General features: G+C 43.7%; 2 protein-coding genes across 5 annotated transcripts in view; one reads left to right on the plus strand and one right to left on the minus strand.

Moving 5' to 3' along the window:
* The window catches only part of CDC14B (cell division cycle 14B), a 61,203-nt gene extending 52,291 nt beyond the window's left edge, over positions 1-8,912 (plus strand). For 2 of the 4 annotated variants that reach the window (XM_023508111.1, XM_023508114.1), the window contains one exon: positions 5,124-8,912. In XM_023508111.1, the coding sequence (XP_023363879.1) occupies positions 5,124-5,163 (40 nt within the window). In that variant the 3' untranslated portion in view covers positions 5,164-8,912. Of the gene's footprint in view, positions 1-48; positions 2,522-5,123 lie in introns of those variants that run through there. The other 2 variants (XM_023508113.1, XM_023508112.1) reach the window with 2 other exon arrangements.
* Positions 8,913-19,005: 10,093 nt separating this feature from the next.
* The window catches only part of HABP4 (hyaluronan binding protein 4), a 36,799-nt gene continuing 27,983 nt past the window's right edge, over positions 19,006-27,821 (minus strand). Inside the window, exons 6-8 of the mRNA XM_003782993.3 lie at positions 25,119-25,290; positions 21,218-21,403; positions 19,006-19,180 (exon numbers count right to left, since the gene is read on the minus strand). Coding sequence (XP_003783041.1) covers positions 19,124-19,180; positions 21,218-21,403; positions 25,119-25,290 — 415 coding nt within the window. The 3' untranslated portion in view covers positions 19,006-19,123. The remainder of the gene's footprint in view (positions 19,181-21,217; positions 21,404-25,118; positions 25,291-27,821) is intronic.

Genomic DNA, 27,821 nt, shown 5'->3' on the forward strand with positions numbered 1-27,821 from the left:
TAAGAAAATCTGGACCATTTTAATGTAGGCTTTTGTTTTGTTTTTCAGAGGTAATTTGCAATACTAGCAATGTGGTCTCCGATATGGAAGAGATATGTGGGTCATGATATGGGGAAGTTTTTAATTAAGAATATCCACTTCTGTCAGGACTTGGAGGAAATCTTTTTGTGGGTGCTGGTTCTTTCACTTGTATCCCAGCTCTCTTCACTGCCTTCAGTATGTTTAGGTGTCAGCAAGAAAACACACATGGTCTGTCACCAAACCGATGACTCACTGTCATCTCTGGATACGTCTCATGAAGTGAAGGTGAACATTTCATTCTTAAAGTGTTCCAAAAAAAAAATCCTCATTGGAGAAAGAGTAGATAACCCACTTACTGTTCTCCTGGGAGTGCAAGGTGGGCACCTTTTTCACATTCTCTGCATCTCTTCCTGGTGTTGGCAGCCCAGGCGATCTTATTTTGGGGCTTATGTTGACATAGAGCTCTCATAACAGACCATAGCAACCTGAAGATAATAGATGCAGACTTTACAATGCCCTCTGCAACTCTACTCGCTTCTTTTTAACGTCCCTGAGGCTGGAGGCCATGTGCCTTCATAGTTAGTGTTGGGTTTGTCCCCAGTTTGTCTCAGCGTCCTGAGAGGCCCTGGACACACCTGAGAGCTCTGTGTGCTTTGCCCTGTAAGGATTTGTTCAGCTCTGCCACGTTTCCTCTTCACTGATCTTTTAAACAACTTAACCACAGACACATAATCATGAGAATGCAACAGTGCCTAGTATGGATATTTGAGAATTGTCAGGCACTGACTCATGGTTTTAGGATTTAAAATTTTTTTTTATTAGAAATGTATCAAATATTTATACCTTTTTTACTCTCTGTTGCACTGGAGGAAAAATACTGACGAAAGCTTAGAGATTGAGGTATGTATCAGAGTGTTATTTGTAACAGCAAAAAATAGGAAAGGGGCTGAAGATTGTTAAATTACGCCAAATGAACAGGGAGTCATGTTTTTAAAGAAAATTTAATACCTGGACAAATGCTCATGAAGCCATTAGTGAAAAGAGCCACATACAAAAAATCTGCAGCAAGAGTCTAATTTGGAAGTGGATGATACTCATGTACAGAAACACAGGTGGATAAATGTTCATAGGTTTGTGAATATATTCTACATTTGTATAGAAATAAGATGAAGGAGAAATATACCTTAATCCTAACAGTTCTTCAGGCTGGTGGGACAGCTGGGGATTTTTTTCTTCTTGTTTTATCCTTTTCTAGTTTTTCAACTTCCGAACAGTAAATGAAGGGAGAAGGGAGTATTTTAACTTTAACACTTTGAGATGAGCAAGACTATTAAAAATTGATAGAAAAAGCTTGCTGCTGCTGATAGTTAACATGCACATGTTCTTTTTAGGTGTCACTGCTCAGGCTTCCATTATAGTCTAGTATGTCTTGCACATTTAATTCTGTTGTTTGCTTTTTTGGATTGTGCTTTTTAGGTTACAGGGAAGTAGAGCCCAGGAGCCCTAAGGGAGCTAGCCACGTCACACCGTCTTCCTTTGAGGAGGGTTGGCCATGTGTCAGTTTTTTCATCTAGGTCTTGTTGCTTTTTCAACAAAAACCTTGTTCTTTTACTTATGTCACTCTAGTGACCTAAGTAAAGGTGTGCTTCTTGGGACAGGTGGTCCTTATTGCGGTGAGCATCTGCCTGAGGTCCCTAGACGGGGCACTCTGAAGGGTCTAAAGTAGATTTCAGACTGAATAGCCTGGACTGAATATTAGAATGGTCCAAAGTTTCCAGGAAATTTGGACAGTACTGAAAACCAAAAGACTTCTTTTAAATGGACTTTTCAGAGATGATTTGGAGTACCAAAGGAATGAAACAGTGAGAGTTAATTGAATCCCATAGTTCATTGAACCACCTTTCTTTATGTGGGTTTTTTTTTTAATTTTACCCCTTTTGGGGTTTGGCCTATGTTCACATCACCTTAACTGTTACCCACTCTCAGTTTACAAAAGAAAGGCAAATAAATTAATCACATATAATTTCTAGAAATTGGAGGCAGCCCAGCTGTAGCCTGGAGCTTTTATCCCACTGAACGTTATTTGGTTTTGGTAGGAGGGTAATGAGGAAATTACTATGATATATTGGTGAATAACCTCATTCTGGGCCTGATAGTGTGAACTAAGATTATTGAGTGATTTTACAGTATTGAATTGAAATCTTTTCTTTAAACAGCAATAGAAGAGCACCAGGACAGCTTTTCAGTGTACCTTCTCCCCTACTTCCAAGGTGCCAGGTCACTTCGTTATTCCAGCTCGTTATTTCCTGAAGCTTCTCTCTTTGCAGGTTGCTTTTGTTCTCAGCAATCCTTATCTCTCCTTGCATTTACATATTCTCTTCTATTCTTAGAGGTTTCCAGGATGAAGACCCCTACCTAAACTCACTTTGCACAGAATCAGCTCTTTGGAATTTACTGAGAGGCTCTTCAGCTTTGGAGAATTTTTTAATTTTTTTTTTTTTAAAGAGAAGAGGTCCCACTTTGTGGCCAGGCTGGGGTACAGTGGTATCATCATAGCTCACTGCAGCCTCCGTTATCAGGCCTCAGGTGATCCTCTTGCCTCAGCCTCCTGAGTCATTGGGGCTGCAGGCGAATGCCACCATACCTGCCTAAAGAATTTTTTCACAAACATGTCAAAAGAGCAGTTACTTAGGGGGCTGAAAAAATATGAGTGATATCCTAAGTATTTGTTTTTAGAAAAAATGCTGCTGTGTTTCTCGTGGCAGATGATGATTCCCTCCTATGTCCGTTTGAATAAAAGCCACATCGAAACCCCAGTCTGGTGGCAGGAGCTTGGCATAGTGACCCTGTAGCGTATCCACACTGGCCTTCTGCCCAGGACACCAGTCTGTTGCTGCTGGGCTGTGTATGGCATTTCCCAGTCCCTTCCTTAGGCTTCTCCACCCCCTACTTTGCTGTGAGAGCTACATGTCCATTCTAAGGTTTCTCCTTCCAGAACTAATAAATCCGGTGACTGATTGGTTCTATCACATTGGCCTGTTTTTCAGTGTTCTCACATTAACTCTCTCAAGAGCTCTCCTAGGCTGAGTCTTGGAAACCCCTGCTGGGAACTCACGGCCACCTCATGTGCTGACATTTGCTTCACTTCATGTCTTTATGTGGCTCTTCCACCATCGGCCTGTTTCTGTGAGCTCATGCCATTTCTTTTGGGCAGTCTTTTTCTTTCTTTCTTTTTTAAAATTATGACCTCATCCATTCTCTATGAAAATTGTCATGTGCAAGTGACTTTTATTCTGAGTTGCATCATTGGGAACCATCCCTTTCTGCTACAGTTGCTAAACCAACCTAATACCCACGGCTTTGGAATGTTTTGTCCCTAATTGTTCACATTATGGGGGGGAGGTGATACTTAGGTTCTCTCCTTAGCTTCTAAAACCATGAGTTTCTTCGGGAGCTGCATTTAGGGTTTCTTTGACTTTTTTTGGCCACATCATACCTGTCTCTGCTTCTTGACCCCCAGAGGAGCCTGTTCCAATGCCTCTTGCCTGTTAAGTTTTTGTAACTACTGTTATCTCTAAAAGTACATAGGCAAGTGCATCAGCATAGGAGTCCCAGAAGGTTGTCTCTCCAGATATTCTTTCTTTAGATGCTGGTTCCCTCTGATCTTTAAACATACTAATATCCCTTTGAAATTCCAGATATTTTCCCACTTGGCTTCAGTAGCTGATCTGGACCTTTTTACTGAATACTCTATTATAGTTTCTGAAAACTAAGTCATCAAACCCACCCTCTCCGGTAGGGAAGTATCTGCATACTATGAGTGAGGGTCTCTGAAAGGAGTGAGAGCTAAGTAAGTGCTGTGTGGGGGACAAGAAAAGAATTTAGGTTAGGATTAGGATAAGCAAGTATGGACTTTATTTTCTCTTAGAAAGAGAGAAGAGAAGGAGTGACAGATGGAAAGAGAGAGAAAAGGAGGGACAGAGGCTTGACATCCCAAAGAAAGAGTGGCTGCAATTGAGGTCAAGTGGCTAGCTGAAGTTAAGGGGGAATGCAGAAAGGTAATCTTAGCCAGGTTGACAAGGTATTGTGGAAACTGGTCCATCTACTTTTCCTCCTGCAAGGTTGAAGACAAGACATTTTTCCAGGTGTTTTTGGTCCTGAGGCCTGATGTTCACCCATTGTCTGGGGCACTCAGGAACCACTTGAGGCAAAATTCTGAAAGAGAAAGGAGCTAATAAAGTAGAAAGAATTTACGTTTCTTTTTATTTGCTGGGATCCTCAGTGGATTGTGCAAACAGAAATGGGGGAGGTGCTAGCAAAAGCAAGAGAAATAAGGCAGGTAGAGAAGATGATTGATTTTAGTCCTTACTGAAAAAACTGTGAGTCAATAATTTTTCTACTATATTACTATAAAGACTGACCATCCTTCCACTCACCTCTAGATTGGTTTTTCTGACTCTTATTTTGTTTTATTTTTCTCTGAGAGTTGCTGTTGAATTGAAAGTATCATGCATTAAATTGGGGTAGGGAAGAAGAGAGGCAGGGTGAGAACCATGGTCAGTCCTTAATGAACAGAGCAGGTCCTTGGGGTGACAGTTTGGGGCAGGCCAGGTGCCTCTTGCACTCAGTCAGACTGGAAATGCTTGAGGTACCAGAGCCTTTTCTGTGACCAAATCTGGCGTTTGGAATAATCCAGTAACACTTCTTTGTCTTTTCGTTCTGCCTGCTTCTCCCACAGCCTGGTTCCTCAGAGGGAAGGAAAGAAAAGGAGTGCTTTGCAGCAAATGCCCTTTGTGGCGTTATGGTACTTTCCCTGCTCTGCTGCTTTTGCCCGCCCATCTTTCTTAATTTTTATTTATTTTTATTTTTATTTTTTTGCAGAACTGAACCTTTTTCTGCTCTGCCTTTCTCTCCTGTTTGTGTTTACTTTATGGTTGATACTGTGCTGTCTTCTCCAAAGTCTTTGTCATTAAAAATATTATACCATGGGTACACTCTTTAGCATGTCAGTATTTTTATTATGTTGCCTTCCTTGTCTTTGATAACTAACTGTGGGATGCTTTCAAACCTTCACGGTAAAATCCTTTTTTCTCCCCCTCCAGTAGTCCCTCCATTTCAAGGACTAAAACAGTCTTGCGTTAAATAAAAGCCTGTGACCAGAGCTGAAGAAGGACCCTAGGAACAGAAAGCTGCAACAGGACTTAGCACAATTTGAGAACAAAACAAAGTTGCAAAAGCCTTAGTTGCTTTCCACCTAAGAAGTTGATGCAGTGAAGAGACTGTCTGCTGGAGCAGCGATAACTGAGTTTGGGTACAAGTGAATGACTTGAAGAAGGACCCAGCTCTGCTCTCATAGAACCGTCTCAAGCTTAAACAACAAAAATGCTGTTGTAAATTTAGTCTCAGGTGTACATACCCAAGCCCTCTGTGACTCGGAGAGCTGGCTAGCCCACGTGGTGCGTGCGTGTCCCTGTGATGGCAATCATTGTAGCTGCTGGCCTCCAGAAGAATTGAGGATCTCATGGAGGTTTTTATGTATTTATTTTCTGTTCACCCTGTGACCCCCTGTCAAAATTTATATAGATAAAAAAGGCATTACTGAAATGATACTTTCTGTAATTTGATACTATTTGGCTTAATCATCTTCACTTTACTATTTGTAATACTGTTGTAATGTTAACTTTGTTAAGTACCCAAGCTGCTTGTCTTCCACCAAAGAGTGCTTTATACTAACAAGAATCTGTGAAAACCACATTTAAACACTGTTGCATGTTGTCATATAGAGTGGTACTTTGGTAACCTAAAACTTGCAAGAGAATATTAATGGTAGCTTGAGGAGACTCAGGAGGAGAAACTGGCTTCAGAGTTGGAAGACTGTGGCAAGTCATTCCTTCTTCTGTCTTTCAGAGACTGAAGAATCACAAGGCTCCCTATTGCTTGGTTGCCCAGTCAAACAAATTAAAATCATATTTTCTTCCATGTATGGAAATAAACAGCACTGTTTGTTTTCCCCTTGGAAACAGCAGTCCCAAATAATGGAGGCTTTAAAAAAAATGTTATTGCTCTTTAAAGTCTTGCTCTGTAAGTTGGATTTTTTTCCCCTGTGCCATTAGCCTAAGGACATTCATACATCTTTTGATTTCAGCAACAGTTATTTGCTTCTGGATTTCAGTTGTTTGTCCTAAGAGGCTCACTGTTGCCTTTGGTTAGGGAATACAACCAGTATCTCTTTGCGGAGTGCCTTCTCCCTTCCCCCTTCTGAAACACAGCAGAGTCTGTGATATAAAGCAATCACAAGACAGGATCTGTTTGCTGCTAAGAAACAAACAAAAATGAGGCCCCACATAAAAGATTATTTTGCACTTACCTTGGTTCCTCCCAAAGTAAGAAGTGGATGATTTAATTACTATTAATCAGTTTTTTTGTCTGCTTGTTTGGAGAACAGAGGGATGCAGTATTTGGCACTGGAGAGCAAATGCCCTCCTGAGCCAGGAGGAACGTATCAGGTCAGTAGGCAGTTCCATCTTAAGGAGCTGCCTTTTTCACAAAACTATTAGGGATAAAAAGTGGTTGGAATAATCAGGTTAAAGTCTTGAATGCACAAAGTAACTGAGAGGCAGTGGTTCTGTTCTGGTGTTTACTCTCTTGGAGTAAAGTGTAAAACTGACATTGAGGGGAGACAGAAGATGCTGTTGTCTGAGCCAAGTGGCTCCTTCGCCACCAGGCACTCTGGGGGGTGTGACCATGTGGGCTTTGAAACACTTGGGACCAGCTGAGGAAAAACAGCTGTTTTCTGTCCTTGTAAATGAATAGGCACAAAACCCCACTTACGTGTGGGAAGACTGCTCTTCAGTAAGATATGAGTAGCAGAGTAACATTCCTCTTGCTGTCTGTGCTGAGACAATGCTAAACACTCAGACCGTGCCCGTGCATACAGCATCTGATTCTCAGGGCATCTGTTCTCCCCCTTATGCTTTTTAAGACCATTCCTCCAGGAATAATCCAGGCAGTTGTCAAAGTCAAACTTCCACCTGAACCATCATTGGTTTGGCTTTTATTGTTAAATCAGAATGAGCGGACATGCTGCCTGCCGTGGCCTTGGTGAGCGCTACTCCCTCGAGGTGAATAAGCTACTTGGTATTTTGGCCTAGAGTAAAAATTTGGGTGTCGGTGTGAACCATTGCCTTTTTATTTTTCAAACTGCCTTTTCATTTTGGCTGCTCGAGTTTCAAGCTAGAATTGCTAACACTGTGGCTCGATCTAAAAATCCCTGTATTTAACTGGCTCACTGAAATGAGTCATAGGAAACTTGGGTTTGGTAAAGAAGCATTCCTTGGAATACACAAATGTCTTGGGATAATGCTTCACATGGATGGCATAGCAACAGTATTAAATGTATGGGGAACAAAGCTAGAATCCAGGAAGCTGCTGGGTCTAACTGATGGAAAGTTCTCCTAGTGCACTCTCCCCACCCCTCCATCGGCTACCACCAACTGAAACCACAAAACACCCAGAATCTTCTGGGATTCTAACTTAGTGTCCTTGTTGTGCCACACACAGGACCTTTGTTGCTATGGAATATGAAACAACACGTGTCAGATGGAGAAATTCCTTTAACTTAAGAGCCTTAAATAACTCTTAAAAATACACCAAAACAGTTGCCAATGGAATAAAATTAGAAATCAATATTTTTAGGTGCCCTTGAAGCTTTCTGGGGACTCAAATCTTGAAGAGTCAGGGACAGTCCAAAGGAAGAGTGTCTGCAAAACCAGGTTCCTAGAAGTTTAGACAGACTTGTACTTGGTAGTGCTAAAAAGAAACTCAGATGCTGTCTTGCCTGTCTGTGCAGAGGGGTGCTTGTGGGTGGTGCCTCCTTAGAGCAAGCAGCCTTCCTGGTGCAGTAGGCTGCTTTGCTGGTCTCCAGAACTTCTCCATTCTCAGCTTCATGCTTAGCCTGTCACCCACCACTCCGTCCCCTGCCCTCCTAACCCTCTCACAGGGGTGATTGCTACCTCTTTTCTTGGGCCCAGATAGGTTTTAGAAGAGTTATTAAGTGTTCCCGTGAGGCCAGTTCTATGTGCTCTTGGGGCAGGATGCCTTCTGCTGGTATGTGGCCCGAGGGCTTTCCCAGGAGGGCCCCACATTCCCCTGGGACCTCCCTTCACCTGAATCACCATCCAGGATGCCTAAGCAGTACACTCAGATGTCCATTCTTAATGTAGCTCCACTCCTTCGCTTCCTACACTTTTAAAAATAATCATTACATTTTGGAAAGCAGTGCTCATCAAAAACAATTTTAAAAACATTGTATTATTTCTTTAATAGTTATCTCCCACGGAAACGGTCCTGAGGAGGCCAGCTGCTGCTCTTCCATATCCTACATCTGAGTATGCTCTATGTCACTAAGTGGAGATACTGTACAGATGTGCTTAAAAGACTGGACGATTGGCCTATACTGTGTAGGAAATTACCTCCTAATTACCCGATAGAATTAATGTCAGCACATTGTTCATCTGATGCTAGTACTGAAGTTTTATATTAATAATTTGCAGACTTTTATCTAACCTGCACTCATGTACAGATTATTAAAAGTTTTAAAATGTAACTGATAAATCAGTATTTGGTCAATCATTGTCTTGATTTTTTTTATTACAAGGTATATTTCTAATCATATTTTTTAAAGCCTAGAGAACTGGTTGAATGAATGTTTATTTTCCTGAAGGTATTTTTAAGATAAAGCTTCATAATGGCCTGTAAACTTTGCATATATATGTAGTTTGATACGTATATTGTCACATTTGAAAATCTTGTGTATCGTTAACTGGTTTTTATACAAAATATTGAATAGTGGAAATTGTATAATTATAATCATGTAATTAAAACTATTAACCAAACTCCCTTTTGGTTGATTGTACTCACTTAGCATCCTGAGTTATTATGATAGGCAGTAGTTGAAACACAGCAGATGGAACCCAGAATCTTATTAGTCCATGAGGCCTGCACAAACTAGGTGGCTTAAACAGAAATGTATTTTCTCACAGTTCTGGAGGCTGGAACTGCAAGAGCAAATTGTCAGCAGGTTTGGTTTCTCCTGAAGCCTCTTTCTGTGCTGACAGATGGCCACCTTCTCACTATGCCCTCACATGGCCTCTCTGTGCCTCCACGTCCCTGGCGTTCTCTGTATATCTTAATCCCCTCTTATAAGGACACCTGTCAGATTAGACTAGGGCTCATCTTGATAGCCTCCTTTTACCTTAACACATTTTGACTGGCCGTTTATGCAGAAGCTGTCCTATGTTACTGGCTATTGTATAATTGAATATGAAAATGAAAGGAAGCTGACATGTCCTCTATATGGTACTGTCGCTTCATCTGGGGATAACTCCTGCTCAGGTATATACAAAGACTGAAATCTTACAATAAAGTAATCCAAAAGGGGCCTAATTTTATAAAGTCTTTTTTCACTAGGTATAGCTTGTGGATTATCACTAAGATGAAAAAAATGTAAGGATTTGCTTAAACCTCATTCTGGTCACAGTTCTAGGAACTATTGCTGTTTCAAACTATTACTGTTGACCAGTAATCTCTCCAATGTAATTTTTTTTTTGTTCGTTTGTCCCATCAATATCAATAAACTGAGAAATGTATATCACTGGTGGTAACTTCTACCTATGATAAAGTTTTAGCAGAGTTTATAAAATTGTGCCTTTTGTGACTAAAAACCTGAATATCTAGAAAAAAAATTTTTTAATAAAGTAAACACAAGGGAACACAATTAGCAAGCTTTTACAATATCCTCCATTACCCTGTGTTTTAAAAATTACAATAGCTAATGCAAGTGCAAACATGAGTTAACTTGTGATCAGTTAGTGTTTGGGCAGGAAAACACAAAAGTTACCTTGTGACTGGTCAGCCCTATGTGACCCACTTAATACAGTCATATCCTGAGGGGCTAGGGCTTCAGCATTTGAATTTAGGGGATCCAAGTCAGCCCATCACACCTCCAGCCAGTGAGGGGCCTGTGTTAGGAAGCCATCCCGCTCCACCTCACCACCAGCTCACATGAAGGTCTTTGACTCTCTAGAGCAGGTGTCCTCAAACTACTGCCTGCGGGCCACATGCAGCCCACCTAGGACATTTATCCGGCCCACCAGGTGTTTTTGCCACCACTGCTTGTCCTGCTTAGCAGCCGACTCATTCTGGGGCCTGCAGTCTGGCCCTCCAACAGTCTGAGGGACAGTGAACTGGCCCCCAGTTTAAAAAGTTTGAGGACCCCTGCTCTAGAGGCTGCTGGAATAAGACTGAAGGGTATCTGGTGCTTGGGGTCCTGTAGGTGGTAGATGGTGGCCCTTCTCCTCGGCCATGTCTGAGCAGGACCGGTTCTGGAGCTATCCACATCTTGACGTCTACTGAGGACTCCAGCCCAGTGTGTTCTTTACCTGGCCTTCCTGCTCACAGTCTTCCTTGCTGGGCAGGGTCCACACCTCACGCACAGCTGGAGGATGGGACTTAGGGCCTGGTTTTGCTGGGGAGTTACCTAGTTCCCCCAAGGAGCTGGGTCTTGATTTGTACTAGGATATGTGTTTCCAGAGTAAGGACCAGAGGGACCTGTCTTCTCATCCCTCTCTAAACTCCCATATGCGACCCTCCAGATGCAACATCAGCAAGCCCCGCCCTCTGCCTTTTGTGGTTTCCCCTGAGGACAAGGCTGGGTGCTGTGTCGTCCTCTTGATCTTAGCAAGGTGTTGCCGTCAGCCAGCAGTTCTGTGAAGTTCCTATGTGTTGGGCAGGGACCAGCTTGGCAGCAAGGCCTTGCACCCTGCAGGGCTTCCAATAAAACAGGCATGCCTGCTCCTTACAGGCAGGCCCTTGTCTGCCACAGGCGTGCAGTGATGGACGTGGAGTTCCCTGGCCCTGTGGACGCCTGTCTCCTGTGTTGTCTGGAACCACACTGCCCAGTGCTTATTTGCTGTGAGGACAATTTGTTGATGTCCTCTGCTTCTGTTTGCCACACTAGGAAAAAAACATTTTTTCCTTGGGGTGACAGTGTTTTATTTGGTCAAGATAGGTCAAAAGACAATAACTAAGAAAATGCCATGAAGGCTATGTTAACCAGTTTGATGAAAATATTTCAAATTGTATATAAAACCAGCGCACTGTACCCCATGACTGCATTAATGTACACAGCGATGACTTAATAAAAAAAAAAAAAAGATAGGTCAAAAGATGCCTTGAATTATATATGCTTCATGAGGCCCTGGGCTCCAAACTAGGATTGAGTTAAATACAACTCACATGGCAGTTAATGTGTTAAGTAAAGTGATAACATAAAAAAAAAAATGACTATATTAGCAGTTAGAATTGAGTTAAATGAGAGAATACATGCAAAGTGCTTAAAACAGTATTAGATGCATAGCTTTCAATAAGTTATTTTGCCATCCATTTTATGTAGTTTTCTCTAACTGGGTAAAGATTGATGCTGATAAATTATTACAGCCCTCCAGTGTCTGGCAGTTTTGGTACCTGCAGTGTAGTTTTTGCACATATTATGGCGTAAGCATTTTAACTGAGGTCAAAGTATTTTGGCTTGAAGGGGGGATATCCACATCTCTTGAGAGTGGTTTGTTCATGGTAAGGAATGAAGGGTCCTTACCTAAGGGTCAATAAGTGCATAGTGTTTGGATTTAAAGAAACTAGAGTGGGTCCCTGTGCCATGGGGATGCAATGTCAACTCTGCTTTCTCTCCTTCCTCCTGTGTGTCTTAAGTGCACTGCGGGTGCCCTGGAATGTAGCATGTAGGAAGGAATTCTCCAAAAACCAAATTTTTACCTCCTCTGTAGTATGCCATGACTATGCTACTGTTTTCTCCCCATTGTTGGCCTTGTGGGTGGTTTCCTGCTGTTTGCTGTTCCGGCACTGCATGAAGATCCTCCCTGGGTGGCGCTGGTCATTTTCTTAGGGTAAATCCTTACAGAAGGAATTTCTGAATCTAAGGATGCACAGCTTTTGCTATACATTGCATCAAAAAGCAGCCTGATCCAACTGTTCAGAGCAGGAGCCCCCGCTGCATGGGTGTAAACCCTCACTCTGCCACTTACCAGCTGTGTGATTTAAGCCAAGTTACTTAGACTCCTTCACCTTTTCCTTCTCAAAAATGGGAGCGGCAATGTCTCTCACATAGGGCTGTGTGCAAGGATTAAATAAGATAGTTTTTGTTAGTCACTTAGAATAGTGCCTGGCACATACTAAGAGCCACATGTATTGTTTAATGAAAAATATTAAAGTGTTACCTTAATGTTTACCAAGAGGATAGTGACAATGTATAGTCCTCCCATAACCTCTTTCTCCCCACTAGCAGCTCTTGTGATATTGGTGATCTGGTTAATAGCATGCATGACACTGGTCTCAGTGCTATGGGTCATAGGCCACCACACTCTCCAGCTGCATACAGTCCTGTCTTTTGATGGCACAGGATCAGCCTCACCATTTCTGTCAGTTTATGGGAGAAGAAAATAATAAATCCTTTTGAGCAAACCTTTCCAGGCACATGTCCCAGACCTTCTCCAGCTGCCTCACTGGAGACACTGGCCCACGTGGGGATGGAGATCCCTCCATGCCACCCTGACGCACATCTGGCTATCTTGCCTTGTCTCTAACTGTGTCTCATCTCTTTGCTAGCAAGTCTGCATGGCTTTGACATGCTTCTGGATGACGCGTGCTCTGAACACACTGACATCCCCAGGTAAGGAGGCCCCCAGCCCGGCAGGGCCAGACCTACCATGGACTGCCCACCCTCAGGGCCCTGGCCCTTCAGGGAGAGTTTGGGGGTGGAATAGCTGGAATGGAGGAGGTGTTGTGGTTTGTGCATTATTCTACTTGGAGAAAGACAATGGTTCCTCCTCACCCTGGGTGTGTTGCTCTGTGAAAAACAAGACAGCTTTTCAGGCAGCCTCATTCTCCCTTGCGTAGGACTCTCCAGAAAACGCCATATGTCTGGTGTCCCTGGCACCCCATGCCCACTCGGTGCCAGTGGACAAGCCACACACCCCACACGTTTTCAACCGAGTCCAGGGCGAGGGCTGTCCCCAGCTGGGAGCCACTGACCAATGTCAGCACAGCTTTCCCTGCAGCAGCATGACAACCACCACACGGGCTCGGTGCCAGTGGGCACAGGAAGAGGCTGGATGAAAGGTTTTACTCAGTGGGGTGCGGGAGTGGGACTCACCCCGGAAGCAGGCCCCTGAGTCTGCAGGGTGGGCCATGTGTGGGTGAACAAAGTACCTTCCTGGCCCTAGCTTATCCCACTGTGCCTGGAACAAGGGGTCTATTGTGACACAGCTGGAGGACACCTGGGAGCTTCCCAGGTAGGCCTGGGATGGGCGTGTCCTTCAGCAGCAGTTGAGTTCATTCTTCACCATTGGATAGGACAGGATGGGAGGGGAGATGGCCAGTCGCCACCCTGGACCACTGGTGTTGTTCAGAGGGATTCTGCTCGGGTCAACCCTCCATCTGCCTTGTCATTGAGGAAGGGATTCAGAGCATAGTTGGCCTGTGAAACCAGTGCTGGCTGTGTGCGCAGTGGCTCCCTGGGACAGGCTCTGTTGTGATGGTAAAAACCAACTCTGCCTGTCTCCTCCTTTTTCCAGTGATGACTGGCTGTCCTGGACTGTAACCTTTCTAGACCGGCTTTTAATCCAGCTTGGGATCCGTAGGCACTAGACCTCCAGAGAAGGTCTTTTGGATGCACAGCACTCACCATCTGGAATTCTCTCCAGGTGCAATTTAGCCCTGGTTCCTCAGGCCGTGCCTCAGCCTCTCAGCAAAGTGTTCTTGCCTCATCCTCTGCTGGGTATTGAGATTTCCACCCAGGACCTTCCTATAGGTGGTCTGGGGCATGACTGTGTCTCAACTGGGTTGGGGAAGGGATAAGCCGTCACCCTCTCTGGCAGCAGGTCAATCCCTACCCAGTCAGGCAGAGCTTCTTGAACTTTCTTATGTTAAGAGCCCCTGGTGACTGATGGATGCTGAAGCCCCTTCATCTGCCAGAAAAGTTCACACCAGTTTTGAAAGGTACCATGGGGCAGGCCTATTTATAGCTGCTGGCTGGCCTGGCTGGTCACATGCCCTGGGAGTGCTGCTGCTGCGGGTGTGTGTGTGTGTGTGTGTAGGGAGCCTCTTTCAATCCTTCCAACCCCCTACTCCACCCCCCCCCCAGCCTTCTAGGATCCTCAGTAGAAGTTCCTGTGCCTCTTTCCACCTTGGTCACAATGTCCCACCTCCCATGACCACATCCCTCCCAGGCCACCTACCTTCCCATTTCTCCTGCTTCCCTCCTATCCACCTTTCCCTCTTACTGGAAACCAGCATGTCTACTCACTCCCACTCTATCCCTTCACCACCAGAACATGCAGGCTCTCATCAGTTTGCTTAGGCCTTGACTCAGATGCCTTAAGAGCTTTCCTCACCATTGCACTAATGCAAGGCCAGAGGCCAGTGTCTGAGTGGGCTGCCAGTACAGTTCTGCAGGTTGTCCATCACACAACTTCAGAAAGCATCACACCCACTCAACATGAGTCCAGTCACCATGGCCAGACAGCATACCACACAGGTGCCCAGCTAGGTCAGCTCTGCTGGAAGTGTCCTCAGTACCTTGGTGGGGTAGTATGTTTACCCTGTCTCAGTGTCTGAGAATGTTCAAGAACTCTCAGAGGCCCCTGTGAGGCTCATGTGTCACTTGACTCCACTTTATTCTCATGTGACAGGCATCCCCAACTTAATAAATGACTTTGTGTTCCCAAAGTTTTGTAAGACAGCCCCCTGGATTTGGGGACATTTTTGCAAAGAAACAATGTTTAAAAGGAAGTTGAATGTTCTCTGCTCCATTGATTGGACATGCTTTGCTCATGGTATAGATGTGAGGGGGTGCAAAAGCCTTTGTGGTTTGCTTGGAGAAATTCTTTCACCTGGAGTCCTGGAAACCTTGTGGCCCAGGTAAAGGCTTTCATGGGGCAACAGGAGATGGGCAGAGACAGCCTGGACCAGGCAGAGACTGTAGGAGCTACTGGGCCCTGAAGCCTGAGTCACCTCCCTGAGGCCTGGGGGGTTCAGGGCTTTGATCCCCCTACCAGTGCCTTGCTGGTGGCCTGGAACCTAATCTCTTGGCCTCTCAAGTCTTGCTACTTCTACTTGTACAAAAACCTAAAAAATAAAGGCCCTGTGACACCTGCCTGCCCTGTGTGCCTGCGTGGAAAGCACATGGGTGGCCCTCTGTGCTGCTGTGCTGGGGTTCATCTCACACTGCTCAGGGTGGCTGAGCATACCACACCCTCAAGGGGCTCAGTCTCTTGCCCCTCTCCTGCTTTGCCCACGGGATTAATCATTTAACTGAGAATTTCAGGAGTGTATAGAAAGAGCATGAGATTGGGGACTGAGTCTGGTTGCTGCCTCTATCCCTCCTCCATTCCTGCCCAAACACTAGCTGGGAGGTATGAAGACTGCTTGCTTGTTGCCTGGCTGAGGCAGACAAGACAGCACTCACAGGCTTTCGGGAACTGCCAGGTCCTCCAGGAACCAGGCTCTGCCACAGGTGCAGTGGGGAACGGTCGGCTGGAGGGAGCGTCCCTCAGACTTAAAAGATGTCCAGATAAAGGACAAACTATAGTGTTGAGGGTGTGCCTGTGGGTTAGGGTTCCTGTAGGTCAGGATAGTGGCTCCTGCTAGAGTAGGGAGGCTTCAGAGTAAAATGTAGTTGCAAATGTTTTGCACTTTTATCTGTATCTTATTTAGCAATAAAAGGTCTGTAAATTGGCTTGGTGCCCGTAGCTCAGTGGTTATGGCGCCAGCCACATACATGGAGGCTGGCGGGTTCAAACCTGGCCCAGCCCAGCTAAACAACAATGACAACTGCAACAAAAAATAGCTGGGTGTTGTGGTGGGCGCCTGTAGTCCCAGCTACTTGGGAGGCTGAGGCAAGAGACTTGTGTAAGCCCAAAAGTTGGAGGCTGTGTGAGGTGTGACTTCACAGCACTCTACCAAGGATGACAAAGTGAGACTATGTCTCAAAAAAAAAAAAAAAAAAAAGAGAAGAAAAAAAAAAGGTCTGTAAATATTTCCCCTTGCTTCCTTCTTTCTTCACTCCCTTTACACATGGCCCCTGTGGGACACAGCCAGGCGGAGCACTACACACCTGAGACACAGGTGAGCTTTAGGGAGGGCATGGGGAAGGCTGTTCACACAGGGCGGGATCCATGTGGAAGGCTGTGAGGACACTGCAGCAGCAAAAGAAAAATGGCGAATCTTCTCTCAATGAAACTGCTGCCACAGCAGAGGCAACCTGTGGAGCAGGGGCCAGGCCTGTGCTGCTGGCAGGATGGCTCGGGATCAGACTGCTTGTAGGACTTGCCACTGCCATATGGTACAGCTTCAAGGAAATGACAACGTCCACAACTCTGAAATCCCTGTGCACCAGAACGGCGTGGCATTGCTGCATGAACAGAAACAAAAGGATCTGAACTGTGACCAACCCAAGAAAGAGAGGGCCTGGCTTGGACGGGCCCGCCTTACACAGGGAGGTAACGCCAACGGCTTAGCAGCAGTGTTAGGCTAAAGTGTACTTTTCCCAGTAGCTGGCCAGAGGTTCAAAGCACCCAGCTCTGACTGCAGAGCTGCTCCCTGCCAGCAGCATAAGCTTCCACGCTGAGGCTGCGTCTACCTGGCCTGGTAAATCAAAGTCGGTGGACAGGCTTCTCCCCTCCAGGGAGAGGCACCCCCTACACACAGCAGTGTGCGTGTGGCTCTGAGCTTGCCCTCCAGCTTCCTCATGCAGGTCCTGGGACTTCACTGCCTTCAACTGTTGTCCTGGCAGCACAAGTCAGATGCCCCTAAGACCCAGCAGGGAACTCCTGGTTCAGAAATCCAGTCAGGCCTGGGAGTATCTGACCTGCCCTTGGAGATCAAAATTGCTTGACCTACACTTTTTGAGAGTGCCTAGGAGACTGACAGTGTTTTCATAGGTCAAGCAACACGATGCCTGGTGTGCCCTCCCTCCTGACATGTCTACACCCAAGGTCCTGCCTTGTGTTAGGTCCAAGTCCACACTCCCACTGCTGCCTCAGCTGAGTCTCCCTATGCACATTAACCCCCTGTCCTCTCCTACTCTGTCTTCTCTGGGGCACTTGGGCTGCAGACTACCAAGAAAGGGCACAAAACCCCTATATTCATTTGCGCCACCAAATGGTGAGAGGTAGCCCTAGTAAGGCCATCACAGACTCAGAAATGTGCCATGTCTCCCACAACTGTTTCTGACCACATGACTCAAGACAGCGCCCTGATGTAGTATGTCTGAAAAGGAAGCTGTGTTTCACAACTGGTTAACACTAAACCAAGTGTTATGGGCTTTTCAAGTGTTCACAACACTAATGGAATTTTCTTTAAAGGGGCCTTCGAAGCTAACATAAGGCCAAACGACATACTTAACGTGACAGCTTCAAGCTTGCTGAGTAATAACATAGCCCATTGCACCAGCTGACTACTGTGACTAAACCTGGCATTCACTCTCACAAGATTTCTTAACTTAGATTGGGGGCGTGGGGAATAAAACAATCAGTTAATATACTTTAGTACTCGTGCCTTAATTTAATGACAAGAGTCCAAAAACAGGCTGTCACCCAAAGCAAACATCCATAACTGACCGTAACAAGTCCAGGGGTTCAGCTTTGATTAAACAAAATCACCACCTCTTTCTGCTGTGGCCTACCTAGGTATGACCAAAAGTACACAAAGTTAGGAGGGAACACTAACCTTTATTTACACTTGGGTTCCAGTTCAGAGCCATCTTAGACAGTGTAGCCAAGTGGGAAAAAGCCCAGATCCTGGGACCAAGGTTCAGATTCCATCACAAGAATATGAACTGTGCAACACGCAAGCATCAGCCATGGTTTCTTCAGGAAAGTGGGGACAGCATCACCCCAGCTTCTAACAGTGGCTCTACCTGCCTCTGCCCCCATGCCCTTCTGACCCTCTTCCCCTTAGGGAAGAGGCACCAGGTGGGGTCCTGTGGGTGGCCATGCTTGGCTCCTGGTCTCAGCTCTCCTGTTTAGGGTGGGACTCTGGCGAGTTCCTGAACCTTTGAAGTATCTCCTAACCCCAAGCTTTCACCAAAAGCAATAAAGAACTCTAGAACTGCAGCAAAGACCAAGTGAGAAAGACACAGGTGTCCAATAAATATTAGTTACTTACAACTCTCCCCCAGGACAAAAGCAGAGGGCCTTTGTACATAGCTATTAAATTGAGTCTAGTTTTGAGGGAGAAAAGGATATGGTGGTGTCTTTTACCAAGACCCATTTTCACTTGGAGAGTTAAATAACATGATTTTTAAAACCATATACTTAATACCCTAAAAACTACTCAAAACACTAAATATACGTGTATGTGTACACACAGAAACCACGAGGTAGTTTAAAACACCGTTAAAAATAATACTTTCTCTGATTCTTTGTCATGGAGTGCTGACCTGTGGCTGCACAATGGCTGCTTAAAATTATTGGTTAAATGAAAACCAGAACTCAAAATATTCCAGGAGATTATATAACATCTACAAGTAAATGGCAAATATAATTATATTTTAATTTCGTGATCTCTGAAAACTAGGCTGTGACTGCTTTAAATTAACAGTTCCAGTTCTACGGACTTCCTCTAATAGTAAAGGACACAGTCTGCTGACATCTGTACAATTTACTAAGTAATCTCCATAGAGTCTATTTTACAAGTTACTTTGTGCTCATGTGGAGGAGTCAATATATACTCTCTATGTACACATTTTAAACATTATCTTGGACAGCATTTGGAATTTCTTAAGTAAGAAAATAGCCACCACTCTTCACCTTCTTGGAAAGTGTTAAACTGACCTCCTAATAGGAGGTGCCTGCTTGAGAAAGCCCTTTGACCCCACACCCCCCAGACCAAAAAGTGCAACAAATTCACACGACAGGGGAAAAGCAACATCTATTGTTCTTAGAGTCTGACTCTCTTCCCACAGCAAGAAAAGTCTCTTTGTAGGTAGCTACCCTGCTCAAGGATGCCAGGGAAACAGGGCTCTGCTCTTTCAAGCCAGAGCAGGAAAGTCTTCAGGGTCATCTGGGTTGGGAGCAACATCTTGTATCTGGAAAAGAAAAGAAACGTTTTGAAACCCACAGCTAATTCTCCATTCCTAGTGTGTGCAGCACTGGACACCCCAGTGTGAAATAATGGGGGGCCTGGCACCCACACTGCAAGAGAGGAGGGCCCATAGTGGACAGGAGCATTGCAGGGTTACCACAAACCCAGGAAAAGGCAGCACTCCCCTCTTATACGCCCCCGGCCACTGTCTTTCTCCTTCCTCAAAATCCTCATTTATATCTGCCATTTCCTTCATCCAATAAAGAACATTTACTACGTGCTGCACACTGGAGATACCAGGATGAGTACAACAATTCTTGTCTTCTGGGAGCTCACACAGCTAGGGAGGGAAACGCTGAGAAAGTTAAGTTGGGAACTTTAGTAACAGATGTTCTGGGAATTAGGGGCACACAGAAAGCATATCCAGTGCAATTTTGTGGCAAAGTAGACATCAAGGTCAAGTGAGGTTTTCTAGAATAAGCCTCAGAGGATGAGCAAAGAGAACACAGACCAGGAAACTCTGTGACCTGACTGTGAGGGGGTGGCCTGAGGCAGGTCTATACTGGAGGAGCACAGATGGGTGGCAGAGGCACAGAGCATGTGCAGAGAAGAGGTGGTGCCAGATCCCAGGACAGTCCCAACACAGTCCACACGAGTAGTTCAGGTGGCCAGAGCTCTGCTGTTGGAAAGGAGTGTATGTTTTCTACTCCCAAAATAGATCCCTTTTTGAATCTGGCCTCAAACATACTTAGAAAAAATAATTTTGTTAGTATTGGTCTTAGGTAAAAACAAACTATAGCCACCTCTTCAGGAGCTATTGCCTAGAGTGAGGGATCAGGCAGTAAAAGGAACACTGCCAAGACGAGCCACCAAGAAGGGAGTCTGTGCCTGCTCCACTGTCAAAAGGACCATATGGATGGGCCAGGCACCGCCTGTCATCCTAGCACTCTGGGAGGCTGAGATGTGTGGATTACTTAAGCTCAGGAGTTCAAGACCAGCTTGAGCAAGAGTGACACCCCATTTCTACTAAAAGCAAAAACTAGCTAGGCATAGTGGCATATGCCTGTACTCCTACCTACTTGGGAGGCTGAGTCCAAGAGGATCTCTTTTGTGCCCAAGAGTTTGAGGTAGCTGTGAGTTGTTATGCCACAGCATTCTACCCAGGGCAACAGAGTGAGACTGTCTCAAAAACCAACCAACCAACAAAACAGACTATGTCTGAATCCCAGTAAGTAGGTGCTCATATGCCCATTCATGCAATATACCTACTACATGCTAAGCACTGTGCTTGGCACTGGGGAAACCAATGATGAGCAAAAGCAGACATGATTTCTGTCCACTGGAAAGTTAGCAGATCAATCAATCACACCAGTGAAGAGTACAACTACAAATGGAGATAAGGCTTCAAAGAAAAGAAATAAAATCCTTTAATCAAAGACCCTGACTGGTCCAGGAGATGTGATCAAAGAAACATTCTCTGAGGAAGTGAGGCTGGAAGGATCTACTCTAGGTAAGAGGCCATGAGGTGGTAAGAGGACCAGCAGGTGCAAGGCCCATGGGGTGAGAAGTGTGCAGCGTGAGGAGCTGGAAGCAGAGCAGCCTTGGCTGAGGAGGGGCAAGGACGGTAAGCGAGAGTCAGCCAGGGAGGGAATGAGGGGGCTGATGACAAAGGGTCTTGAAGAGTTAAGGATTCCATCTACCCTGAAAGCACAGTCTGTCAGGTGGTCTGTTCCACCCAGAGCCTGAAGACCTTGTCTGATGCAGATTAAGAGTGAATTTTCTCTGGTCCTGGAAGTGTGTTCCCAGCACACAGTGATTTGTTTCCCTGCAGACCTGGGAAACCAGGGCTACAGAATGGTCTGCCTCTGACTAATGTCTGTGCAGCTCCACTACCACTCCAAATGCTCCAGCATCTGATCCACACTGGCTAGGGGAGGAAGCAACTGCAGAAAGTGATGACCCTCCAAAATCAGACCACCATGGGCCTCCTCATCCTCATCCTCACTTCCTTCAGCAAACCATCCAGATTTATAATACCTACCACTGCTTCCACTCTGGGTCCATAGTTCTCTGCCCTCCTGATTCTTCCCCGGCCTCCCCGAGTGCCACCTCTGGTTCCCCGTCCAGGTCGAGGGAGGTTACCAAAATTAATCTCCAGCTGGGATGTGATGTCATTGGTGGCTTTCCGGAAGACATGGGAATCATCTTCATAGTCATCCTTTACCATCTGAAACACAGTGACAGCATCAGACATGCATACATGTATAGCCATCTCCATGAACACTCGCTCAGCTTAGCATCTGAGGGATAAGTCACTCTGATATGTGCACAAGGGTGACCACCATTAGGGGTTGGAAAGTCATTCCCCAAAGGAGATAGCACTGCCATTCACAAGCAAGTTCTGCACATTTCACAGTCACATGTTCTTGTTATTACAATCTTAATCCAAGCATCTCTGAATTTACTGATTTCAAGTGAGACCAAATTTCCATCAGAAGAGCAGGTTAAAATAGATGTAAACTTTGACATGACTAATAGCAATCAACATAAAATCTTTTATATCTACTTCAAAGATTAAAGTTTTTTTTTTTTTTTGAGATGGAGTCTCACTCTGTCTCCCTGGGTAGAATGCCCTGGTGTCATAGCTTAACTCCTGGGTTTAAGCGATCCTCTTGCCTCAGCCTTCCAAGTGGCTGGAACTATAGGCATCTGTCACAATGCCTGGCTAGTTTTTCTATTTTTAGTAGAGACAGGGTCTCACTCTTGCTCAGGCTGATCTTGAACTCCTGAGCTCAGGTGATCCACTGCACCCAGCCTGAGATTAAAATGTTTTAATTTATGCTTCTTTCCTTTTCTCTTTTCTTAAGAGACAGGGTCTCACTCTGTCATGCAGGCTGCAGGGCAATGGCATGATTTCAGCTTACTGTAACCCTGAACTTCTGGGCTCAGGTGAGTCTCCTGCCTTAGCCTTGGAGCAGCTGAGACAACAGGCATGTGCCATCACTCCTGACTAATTTTTAAACTTTTTGTAGAGATGGGGTCTGGCTATATTATCCAGGCTAGTCGTCAAACTCCTGACCTCAAGCGACCCTCCTGCTTTGGCTTCCCAAAGTGCTGGGATTACAGGTGTAAGCTATTGCGCTCAGCCAACTTCTGCTTATTTTCTGTCCTGTTTGTTCACAAATTCTACTTTACAAACAAGGAACTATTTCCTTTCTAGAACAGATCTTCATAAATTCCTTTCAATGTAGGTGCTGACTGTACAAATACCATGATTTATAATAAAGCAATGATTTATAATAAGCAATTCTAACTCAAATTAAAACAATGATTTAAAAAACTGCAGGATTTATAATAAGCAATTCTAACTCAAAATATATAAACATTTTATAAAACAACAAAGTATGGTTATCTGAGTGTCACAACCAGTGCTACACAGAGTCAATCTGCTCTTTAAGAACTGCTTTAGGTAAAAAAGTCTTTGAGAAACTATTTTATTTTAAGAGGTCAAATAAGTTCTATCTCTTATTAAAAGAAATCTATATTAAATAATTAATCTCATACAAATTTGATTTGGCTTCGATTTATAAAGATAAAACAACAAAACATTTCACTTTAAGTAAAATATAAACCTATACCAAACATGCCAATTGTCTTGGATGAGACTCTCCAAAGTAGTATTTTTTCCCCCCAAATCAATATGTTAAACATTCCTACAACTTGTCTGGGAAATGGGATAAAATTTCTATGAGTACATTGATCCCTTTGGGACATATGTTAATGTTTGTGTCCCCTTTGAAGTTTCATATTAAAATAAAGCAGAGGCTTTAGCCAGATGGACTCCTGAAGTTAAAAAAGGTGAAGGAAAGCAATCCAGGAGCACTGGCACTCTGGTAAAAAGATAAACACACAAAAAATAGTAACAGGGAAAATATTAATAACAAACTACTGCCTTATTGAGAAAACTAGCTCTCAGCGTGCACCAGCCGGGAAACAGTAGGTAAAGTCAGTGGCTGAGCTGTGCTGGGCGCCATCAAAAGATGGGACAGAGTGCAGTGGAATGAGGAGCAAACGCACAAAGGCCTGGGTCCATTCCCAGTTCAGTGTGGCCCTGGCCAAACTGCTCTCACTGCTCAGCTCAATTCACAGATTTGTTGTTAGGTCTGAACTTTCCAGGCCAACAAGAAGTACTTTTCTTGCTTTTGTCTCTTAGGGTATCCAGAACAAAGTCAACTAATGACTGTAAGATTTAGTTAATGTTGCTTTAAGAACAATTCCTGGCTAAAATCTTCAATGCTGTAAGATTAACAAGGACCAAAGATTTGTGCTTAGACCAAGCTCGATGACTCAGCTAACCCAGTTGCTTCAAATATTCTAGGAGACCTCTGGAGCCAGGGAGGATGAATCTGATGTGGATTAAGGAAGAGCAGCTTCTATTTTTACCTAACATGTCAGCTGCACACTGCATATTCTGACAGCACATTTGTATTGGAGAAAGCTTTATTTACAAAGCCCAGAGCAAAAGAGAAAAAGGATCCAGCTAGCATTGGACTTGTAAAGCAAACCTCACAGAGATTTCCAACAGAATAAGGCTCTTGCCTCCTATTTCTATAAAAAGTCATTTTTTTTTTTTTTTTTTTTTTTGGAGACAGAATCTCACTCAGTTGCCCTGGGGTTGAGTGCTATGGTGTCATAGCTCACATTGACCTCAAACTCTTGGGCTCAAGCGATCCTCTTCTGTCAGTCTCCTGAGTAGCTGGGACTATAGGGACTTGCCTATAGTCTGGCTAGTTTTTCTATATTTAGTAGAGATGGAGTCTCGCTCTTGTTCAGGCTGGTCTTGAACTCCTCAGCTCAAGCAATCTACCTGCCTCGGCCTCCAGAGTGTTAGGATCATAAGTGTGAGTCACTGTGCCTGGCTCAAAAAGTCATTTCTAGTGGGACAGCTCAAAACTTATTAGTAAGGCCTCCAAGATCTTGGACTGACCACAAAAAGAAGGTGGGAGGGGATCTTGTATCATAAATGCTCTCTAATCAAAGTATTCACTCAGAGAATACTAGTAACCAAAGTGTAAATAGGAACTTAAACAAATGTACACAGTATAAAATTCCTGAGCTTCAAACTGAAAATCAATGAATAACATCCAGCAGAGAGAAGAGTGTGTTCATCCCCACCTCTAAACAGGGACTAGACCCCAGCTGTGATTGAATGATGCAAATTCTAAATTCCATAATTAGCATGCATCAGTATACTCTTTAAGTTCAGTAATGTAAACAAAATGTGATTAAATGACCACTATCGATTCTTGCTCATAGGTATTTTCATTAAAAAGCTAAATGCAAACTATGAAAAATAAGGCCCTAACAACCCAAAGACCCCTGAGGAATCCTCACAGTATGGCTGGCTATTGTAGTATGACCATGCTGCCAGGGAATGCACAGGCTTATCTTCTTCCAGTAACAGGTAAAGGTGTCATAGAGCACAGAACCCCAACTATAGTTTAAAATGATTATCTACTCCCAATGGAGTAGATACCTTACCTTCAGCTCTTAATAATCAGAGCTGAAGGTAATCTAATCAGGAAAATACAGAGTAGCTACCCTCTGAAATGGCATCATTCTGTACCTCTTCCTTGCTTATGAGACAAAAATGAAACACAATTAACAGGCAATATTTGCACAGTCTCAGCACAGTCCTGGGGTCAGCAGAAAATGCACTATCACTCAAACTGCTTTGTACTGAGGTGTCAATATATCAAGTTTCAATTCCTCTTCTTAGTGAAAAATTAAAATAGAGTAAAATTAAGCATGTATCATCTATGATTAGAAACAAGAAGCCCAGCTATTAATGTTCTGTTTTCAAAACAGAAGTGGAAAGGCCCATTTCATTTCCAGTAAGGTAAAAGTAAAGATTGCCTCTAGGTACAAAATGTAATGCTTACATCATCTCTATATTTTGACTTGTGAATCACCACTGCTTTGGAAGGAACTGTAGATTCTGGTTTCCGGATGTTAAACTCAGGCTTTGGTCTGGTCTGTTCTTGAAGATTTTTCCACTCATCTAAGGTCATCTCTTGAACTTGAGTTTCTTCTTCTACCTCCAACTCAGGAACTCTATAAAGATGTATAAGCACAAAGAATAATTTCTGATGGGACTGAAATGTCTACTTCATTAAAGAAAAAGTTATAACCATTAGTTTAACACACTTTTATGGTACTAAATTACAAATGAAATAAGGTGAGAAAATCTTTACATCATAAGCTTCCATATTTTATTTCCATCATTTTATGGTATCACTGCCAACTGAAGATACTTCTTATTTGTTGTTCATAGACGTCTTTGAAAAATCACCATTCCCATGACATTAACATTACTCTTCACTCCCTTTTAGATGGCATTGTAGAAAAAATGAAGTAAACACTTGTGGAAGAAAAAAGGAGATGCTATTGAAATAAAATACAGGAAACCACAAGCAAAAGTTTTAAAACAGTGTGTCCCAAATTCAAAGTTTTGTAAAGGTCCTCTTTAAATCAGTGAGTTTAAAAAAGAAAACAGAAAATAGACACATAGATCAACAGAACAGAATTTGGAGTCCAGAAATAAATCCTCACATTTATGGTCAATTGACTTTTTCTTTTCTTTTCTTTTTTTTTTTTTTTGAGACAGAGCTTCAAGCTGTCCCCCTGGGTAGAGTGCTATGGCATCACAGCTCACAGCAACCTCCAACTCCTGGGCTCAAGCGAGTCTCCTGCCTCAGCCTCCCAAGTAGCTGGGACCACAAGCGCCCACCACAACGCCTGGCTATTTTTTGGTTGCAGTGTCATTGTTGTTTGGTGGGCTGGGCTGGATTCGAACCTGCTACTTTAGGTGTATGGGGCTGGCACCCTAACCACTTGAGCCACAGACGCCGAGCCAAGTGACTTTTTTTCAACCAGGGAACCAAAGATGATTCAATGAGGCTGGGCACAGTGGATCACATCTGTAATCCTACCACTCTGGGAGGCCGAGGTGGATAGATTACTGAGCTCATAGGTTTGAGACCGGACTGAGCCAGAGTGAGACCTCATCTCTAAAAACAGCTGGGTGCATTATGGCAGGGGCTTGTAGTCCCAGCTATTGGGAGGCTGAGGCAAGGGAATTGCTTTAGCACAAGAGTTTGAGGTTGCTATGAGCTGTGATGCCACCCCACTCTATAAGGGTGACAAAGTAAGACACTTTCTCCAAAAAAACAAAAAAAAAACAAAAAACAAACACACACAAAGATAATTCAATGGAGAATGAAAAGTCTTCTCAACAAATGATGCTGGGATAACTGGATATCCACATGCAAAAGAATGAAGTTGCACCTCTACCTCACATCATAAACGTAAGAGCTAAAAGTATAAAATTCCTAGCTGAAAATAGGCATAAACCATCATAACCTTGGATCAGGCAATGACAGCAAAAGCGCACACACACACAAAAGAAAAAGTAGATTAATTGGCCATCATCCAGAACTTCTGTGCAGCAAAGAACACCACCAAAAAGTGAAGAGATAATTTACAAAAACTGAGAAAAAATTTACAAAGGAACTTGTATCTAGAGTATATAAAGCACTAAGGACAAGTGACTCAACTAACAAACAGCAAGGATCTGAACAAACATCTTTCCCAAGAAGATACAACAATAGTTAATAAATGTGCAACATCATTAGCCATCAGAGGAAGACAAATCAAAACCACAGTGAGTTGGAATACTCCATAGCCACTAGGATGGCTGGAATCAAAAAGGCATAGAACAAAGGCTGGGAAGGACATGGAGAAATTGAAATACACATACACTGGTGGTGGGAATGTGAAATGGTGTGAACACTTTGAAAAGTCTGACAGTTCCTCAAAAATGTAAACACAGAGTTAGTTTCATTCCTGGGAATATATCTAAGAGAAATGAAAACATATGTCTACATATAGATCAATGTTCACTGCAATATTATTCATAATAGCCAAAAAGTGGAAAAAAACTAAATGTCCATCAACTAATGAATAGAAAAAACAAATATGATGTACTTTTTGGAATATGTGACAATAAAAATTATCAAATTTTTAAATTAAAACATGAACAAATCTTGAAAACATAATGCCAAGTGAAATAAGCTAGGCACAAAATTTATGCATGAGTCTGTTTATATGAAATATTCAGAAGAAACAAATTCACAGAGACAGAAGGAAGATCAGTAGGGTCAGAGGCTGGGGGGAGGCCGACAGGGGAGTGACTGTTAGTGGGTCTGAAGTTTCCTTCTGGAATGATGAGAATGTTCTGGAACTAGATAATGGTGATGGTTGTATAACATTGTGAACGTACTAAATGCCACTTAACTGTACACTTTAAAAGAATTACAATTGTAAATATTATGATGTATTTTATCACTACAAAAAAAGATACGCAAAAAAAGAAGTACCAACACTTGCTACGACACAGAGAAACCTGAAAACATTACACTAAGTGAAATAAACTAGCCACATAAGGATAAATATTAAGTGATTCTACGTATATGAAGTACCCAGAATAGGTTAAGTCATAAAAACAAACTAGGATAGGCACCTGTGGCTCAGTGGGTAGGGCACTGGTTGAGGCAAGAGAATCACCTAAGCCCAGGAGTTGGAGG

Source organism: Otolemur garnettii, unplaced genomic scaffold (genome assembly GCF_000181295.1).
Source record: "Otolemur garnettii isolate 467f Iridium unplaced genomic scaffold, OtoGar3 scaffold00006, whole genome shotgun sequence".
Classification (NCBI taxonomy): domain Eukaryota; kingdom Metazoa; phylum Chordata; class Mammalia; order Primates; family Galagidae; genus Otolemur; species Otolemur garnettii.